Below are 7,206 nucleotides of genomic sequence, written 5' to 3' on the forward strand. Positions count from 1 at the left end.
AAAAATTACTCAGAGAAATTGTGAGTGTTCCCCCCCCCTTTTTTTTTTAAATAAACCACTTTGCTTCAGAATTTTTGAGATACTGGTACATATGAATGACATAGAGGCTTGCTATGCTCACACTCACATGTACATAGGCACACTTTCACACATTAGATACATAAATTATATACATTTTATTTTTAAAAGCCTTCTGAGCCCAAGTTGCTTGTTCCAGCTCCAAATCCAAGTTGCTTGTATGTCCTCATAAGTTACATGATCGAAGTGATTGGTAAGATATATTTTCTTGGTGTTTATTTTTAAAATGGGGGTACCACTTCAGTCGTAATTCTCATGTAATTTGAATATCAGTGCCCTGATATAAACATGCATTGAAATAGGAAAGTACTGTATAGTATATACATTTATCAATCCAGAATTATCAAGAATATATGTTTTAGCTGATGAAAATATTGGCAAGATTTCATTCTAGGAGTATTCATTTGAGGCCGCATATTTAGATCTACCTAGCAGCAACATCCCTAGCTGGTGAAATATTTGCGTTCATAACTCTTCTTTTTCTACCCTCTGCTTCTTACAGCCGCTCTGGGAGCCATATCACACTCAAGACAATGATGTATTGGCACTTCCTTCTGCAGACTCAGAACTTGATCAGACTGGAATATGTGAATTCTGTCAGAAAGTTTTTCCGCCATCTAGTACATCAGAGGACTTTCTGAGGCATCTGAATTCACACTTCAACTTGAAGTCCTAGTGTCACCGGAGTACAGATTTTTGTTGTTGTTGCTGCTGTTGTTGAAACCAGGTGTTGCTGTACTTTGATTCCAGCCCAACTGCTCATCATAATTCCAGAGCTTTGCGCAACATCTATACCAGAACCGACCCGGAGCTATGTTAATACGATTTAAGCCAATTTCAAATGCGTAAAAGGAAAATAACTGCAATGCCACCAACAAAGGCATATCTTCCTGAGAACAGGGGTTGGGAAGAACTGAAGATTGCAACTATCTGGTCGAGGGGGGGAAGAAGGACTTGACTTGGTAACTATAACACCATTGTGCCTTTGCTTTCACTTTTATTCACTGGGATCTTTTTGATCATCAAAACAAATATTTACTTTTGCCATCGTGAATGATACAGTACTGAACTCCAGCTAGAAACAGATGTGATGCGGTGCTTTCAGAGCAATTCAGCTCTCCCACCCTGTGCACCAGGTTTGTAAGGGGGAGGGGGGCTTTGGGAAGATGAATTAGTCAGAGTGGAGCTTCACTTTCCACCTGGTTTAGAATTGCACACTTAATTGTGTTCCTACTCTGTGCTGATCCTATCACGTAGAAATGCATTTGCCATATGGGCTGGCTCATTTGCAGTTAGTGTTAGTGGCCCAGTAGCCCATCCTTCTTGGCTACTGGTCCTAAGTGTGCCAGTGCTACACATAAATGGATCAGTGCCTTTAGTAAAGACATTAGCCGTGACTAGTGGCCATCAAGCAATTTCCTAGGAGGCTGTTTGGAACAGAATAAAAAGTTAGCTAGAGCAGGGCTTTGCTGTTTCGCTTTGTCCTTTTTCAGGATTGGTGAGTGGTCTCACATAGGTGATCTCACTTAAATTATATCACTGCTATAGTAACAAACCTGCCTCTGGGAATGAGGATTCCTGTTCCTGAAACATAAATTCCATTGTTTAAGGCTAGCATAGAATATTCAAACTGACCTATGGTGTCGTGTTTACCGCATAAATATTGGACTCGCACAATCAGTGTTTGTGTGTCTTCTCTCCCAATCTCAAAAAAACCAAAAAGTCCCTGTTGCAAAGGGAAGAAGATGGTGCCTAAACTGAAATGAATTCACCCTGTGATTTGTAAACTGCATAAGCCAGGTCACTGACTTTGCGATGATGTGTAAGCAAGCTCTTTAATTTTGGGTGTGGAGAAGGCAGTTTCACGCAGGGAAACTGTTTCTGTGTGGATTTCCCCATTCCCCTATCCGATATAGTTGATAAGTATCAGTAGAGGATAATAGCATTTGCTTGCAATAAATGTTAATTTTGTGGAGAAAAGTGGTAGCGCGATAGTAGAGCATATTATTGGCATGCAGAAGACCCCCCCTGTCAATCCCTGGCATTTCCTGATAGGGCTGAAAAACGTGGCAAATAACTACTAGCCAGTACAAACAGTACTGAGTGTGGTATGGCTTGATATAAGGCAGCTTCCTGTGTTCCTATACTTACCTTCCCAAGCATCTTGAGGGAAGATAGGGATCCTAGGTCCATCCTTCACAATTTCCCAGGCAGCTCTTTTGCACTTTCCTCACCATTACCTTTCCTCCTTCCTCATCCCCCTCTCCCAGTTTTAGGAAGCTGGAAGCATGCCTTAATTCCTGCCAATTGAGCAGGCAGAAATGGCTGCCAGTCTTGGGGTTGGTGGGCAGTGGGGAGGACTTGAGGCCTCGAGAGTTGTCAGTAGATGAAGGGCCCAGGAGTTGCCGGCAGGAGCCGTAAGCCAGCAATAGAGCAGAGAACATCTTCTGCCAGACAGAAGAGGCAATATTGGACTAGGTTTGTCAATGATCTGGCAATAGTTAATGTCAGAACAATAGATGGCCCTGGATGAAGACAATCTGTTTGCGTCAAAAAACATGTCTCACCAGCTAAATGGGGCTGAGATGAACATTGTAAAAGGCTTTAATAATATATAATGAGTACACAAACATTTAGCTTTATTGGGGTATTGCATGGGGAGGTTTGTGGTGAATTTTTTTGAAAAACAAAACATTCCCATTTTAGAGGTGAAATAAGTTGTTAATTCTGAGCGTTTTATAGCCATCAGGCTTTACCTGAGACACTTCAACCCCCCCCCCCCACCACCAGTATAATATTTTTCAACAAGCTGATTATGTTTGCAACGTGATAATCTTGGACTGGTTTGTTGTTTTTTGTCCAGGTGTAATAATTTTATATAGTTAGGAGTCTAAAAACTGTCTGTATATGCTGTTAATATCTAAACTTCTTCACTTTTCCCAAATGTCTAGTATTTACATAAAAGTCCCAATTTTGCAAATCGAAAGGATGGAGAGAACCCGGATGTCTTGCATAATTTAAACGCATTTGGATATATAGACATTTTTGTACAACTTTGGTTACGGCCTCTCATCTGTTTCTGAAAAACTGTTAACTGCCTTTGTGCTAAAATAAACTGCATTGTGCAGGGTTTTGGCTCTGGTGTGACCCAGAATGTGTGTTTGGTCTTACTCCGATAAAACTACCAGGCCAAGCCTTTTAAAAATCCATGTATGACATAACACGTTCTGAGACTTTTCTTTAGGCTTGCTTATGAATTGTGCTCTTCAGGGTGTACTCTGGAAAGAGAACAAACCGCATTTCTTGAAAAAGGGCCTTCATCTTGAAGTTAAAAGTAGTAAGATGTGATGGCAGTATAATAAAGGGCTAACTGGGATTTTTTTTTTAAGTCATGTATTTTGCATTGCCTAGGTTTCTCTCTACACATATTTCCTGTGAGCTGGCACATATTACTCTCTCTACATGAAGGAACAGTGCTGGCTTAAACAAGTGGGGCAGCAGAATCCCCAGAAATACAAAAAAAAAAATGTTTTTTCAAAAACACAGTATTAAAGGGGGGGAATTCCCCTTCCAAAACAAGAAAACAAATAGAAACAGGCCAGTAAGGTACTACAAACACTGAGAGTTAGGTAGAAAAAAATGAAAATGGGCTGGAATGAGCTTGCTTGCTTGGCCCCCTTACACCTTAAGTGTAGGGAGGGGGAATCTGTGGCCTTCCTGTTGGGACTCCTATTCCATCTGCTTGCCTAGTTCCCTTAGCTGGTGGAAATTGTATTTTAACAATTGGAGGGAGGGTCACAGGTTCCCTACCAGCGGTTCTCAACCTGTGGGTCCCCAGATGTTGTTGGACTACAACTCCCATCATCCCTGAGCTCTGGCCTTGCTAGCTAGGGGTAATGGGAGTTGTAGTTCAACAACATCTGGGGACCCACAGGTTGAGAAAGGCTGGCTTAGATAGTGTCCTGCAAGGCTGACTAGCTGGAGCTCTGTACTTTTCTGTTATGGGTGAAACACTTGGTTGCATATCAGTTTCTAGAAGCTTTCACATTCCTTTTTCATCTTCCAACTCTTAAGATACACCAGCAGTCCAGTGTATGAAAGATCAAGGAAGGACTGCAAAGCAGTTGACTTAATTTATATTTGAGAGGAAGTCAACATTGTGCTCTTCTGATCTTTCTGTCAGCATATTTCTCCATGCTGCAAAGAATGGTTCCTTCCCCCCCCACATGTGTTCTGGAGGGTTCTCCCCACTGCAGCAGATTTGGAGGGGGGAAGACCCATTGCACTTCTAGCAGGAACCCTTTTGCAGACTTCCACCAGCACACTGCATTAGTTGAATCTGGGCCTCACAGTATGCTCTGCCGTCTCCCTTTCAGCCACTCAACTTAGTAGTGGATCTAACAAGCAAGCAAAGAATAAGTAAGCTTAGGCATCTTAAAATCAGATGCTATGAGGGTACAGCAGCTACGTCCTTCATCTTAAGGAGTTTAGCTTATACAAAATTCCATACAATGCAAATTTCACATCTTTGTAGAATGCTGCATATTTAAATTTATGAATCGCTTCTCACGATAAAAAGTCGCTTAGAAATTTATAGCGGAAAGTAAAGTACAGTAATAAAAATACGTAAGCATAATTAAGAACATAAGTAGATGGGGGGGGGGGGATTCAATCATTGGCATTAACCAAATGCCTGGGGAAACTTGATACATTGCTCCAATTAGGTGCTGGTAGGCAAGTAAATTTGCACCCTGAGCACCCTCCAGTCTAACGCAACTTTTTGAGGGCGAATGACTATTTCTGCTACTGCTGCCAGCGGGGATATCTGCTTTATTATGCTCACCAGGGGAAGCGCAGGCAGTAGGAAACACTAATATTCCTAAAAAGAGGATTGAGCCCAACAGGGATACAAATTATTTCTTCAAGTAGTGGACGAAAGCAGAGTGGGGGCGGCAGAGCCAAAAAAGACATTTTGTCCCTGCTTTCTTCCACCTTCTCGAAGGTGCTAGTCTTCCTTCTCTTTGCTCCCCACACCTTCCAAGAGACAGGTGCATCTTTTTAACCATAGTTGGACCCACAAAGCACACTTAGGTGCCAGTGGATTTGAGCTTCCCAGAGCTGACTTAGGCATCCCATCAGTGGGAGAGGAAAGACTGGTGCTGAGGTGAGGTTCCCACAACCGTGGCTGCTCCGTGCACAGGTTTTTCCTTTAGCATATATGTATTTATTGCATGTGTGAGCTCGTTCTCTCACACACACACCTTTTCTCTCCCTCTCTCTGGCTACCTCGCCAGCTGCTTGTAGCTCCAGTAATTAGACTGTCACCGCTCGTTAGAGGAGCGAGGGAAACACACTTGTGACAGATTCCACTAGTTCATCGAGGGGGTGCGATCTTCGAAGGGAAATTTAGTACATTAATTTGAGGTCTCAGCTCTGTCCTTTTCTGGAGGTTCCCTCTGCAGTCTGTTTATTGCCACACTCAGCTTGGGCTTCTTTTTCCCCCTTCGCCTTCCGAGCCCGCCAATAAATTTTAGATTAGATTAAATCAGCCATTTGACATTTGCCAGGGGTTTGGTGCAGGGGCGCGCGGAGGCGCGGGCGCGCGCCTTTCTCTCCCCGCTTGTAGCGCCGCTCTGTCGACTAAAGGGGGCGCGCTGCGGAAAGGTCTCTCTGTCTCTCCTTCGGCGCGCACAGGCCCAAGCCTTTCTCTTTCGACCCCCAGAACATGGAGAGGGAAGCTGAGCAGGGGGCGTAGGGTGGGGGTCGCCACAATCACCACCACCACGACACCACCAAAACCTGCTCCGCTACCCAAGTCGCCGAGGCTACCAGGCACAAGCAGCCGAGCGACACAACTGCCCGCGGCACCTCAAAATACGCGCGCGCCCCGGAGGAGAAGCGCTTTTGTCGCCCTCCGACATTCTCTTCCCCTCCTCTTTCCTTACGATTCATGCAAGGTTAACTCAGCAGAGGAGGCTCAATCCAAATGGCAACTGGCGTTGCATTTATTTTACTTTTTTATTTTTATTATTATTTAAAAAAAGAAGAAAAGGGGAGGGGGGAACCTGAAGGAAAACGGGGGTGGGGTGGGGGGACGGAATCAGAAATAGGGAAAGAAAAGAGGGAAAAGCAGCAGGCTGATTACGAGGTGTCAAAACTGCCAGGAGCAAGAAGGTGATAGCAATCAGGGGTGAGAAGAGTGCGCCATTCGTGCGGGGCAGCTAATTATCCGTCTCATTTGAGGCAGCCGCGTTCGAGGCAGCCGCGTTCGCCTGCTGAACGGTGACAGATTGGCGCGGAGGAGAGGGGAGGTGTTAAAACAATGGAGCCGGGCTTGCGAGCGCTGCTGCATGCTAATCAGGACGGCCTCCTTCCTGCCTGCCTGCCTGCCTTTCCCTCCCTCGGCTCGCCGTGATCCCGCCTTCCCCTTCTTCTTCCCCGGCGCCACAGAGGGAAAAGCTCGTCGCAAACGCTGCCTTCATCCCCCCCCCCCCCTTAGCAAACCTTCTCCCGCTTTGCACACCCCAGCGCACAGGCGCGCGCGCTCGTTTCCACGAATCGAGGGCGCAATCCTGACTCCCCTCCATAAAGCCATGCGGTGGGGGGGGGGGGAATCTCCCGCTGCCTTTAATAATCCCACCCCCTAATTACACGGGCGGGAGGGGGGCGCCGAGCGAGAGCGGCCGTGGCTGTGATCTTGCGCGGGCCAATTAGGCCGGCGTGCCACCGGCTGGCGCTCCGGGTTTTCCCCTGTTCTTTCTTTCTTTGCTGCGGGGAGAAGGAAGGAAGGAAGGCTCCTTGACATTTGGGGGGGGGGAGGTGATCCCTTCACTAGATCGGCCTTGATCCGACGGGCTTTCGTTGTAGAACTTGGACCTGCAGACACACAAGCACACCCAGAACCAGGGGTTCCAACTTGAATAAAATATGGGAGAAGGGGCAGGTGACAGGTCATCCCCAGCCCGCATAATAGATCATAAGACGTGGCGCGCACACATTATTTGAATGACAATGCTCATCAACTTTGTGGAGGCACAAATATTTTAGGGGGGCGGGCGAAGGGATCTCGGTTCCTAGGAGTTGGCTGCTATGCACACAGGCCATTGTAGAACCTGTGGTTTCGAAACC

General features: G+C 45.9%; 1 protein-coding gene across 6 annotated transcripts in view; it reads left to right on the forward strand.

The window, feature by feature from the left end:
- Positions 1–3,232, forward strand: part of TANK (TRAF family member associated NFKB activator) — a 38,573-nt gene extending 35,341 nt beyond the window's left edge. For all 6 annotated transcript variants that reach the window (XM_082198949.1, XM_082198952.1, XM_082198950.1 and 3 more), the window contains one exon: positions 581–3,232. In XM_082198949.1, the coding sequence (XP_082055075.1) occupies positions 581–754 (174 nt within the window). In that variant the 3' untranslated portion in view covers positions 755–3,232. The remainder of the gene's footprint in view (positions 1–580) is intronic.
- Positions 3,233–7,206: the final 3,974 nt, after the last annotated feature.

This window comes from Podarcis vaucheri (genome assembly GCF_965113315.1).
Source record: "Podarcis vaucheri genome assembly, chromosome: 1".
NCBI lineage: Eukaryota > Metazoa > Chordata > Lepidosauria > Squamata > Lacertidae > Podarcis > Podarcis vaucheri.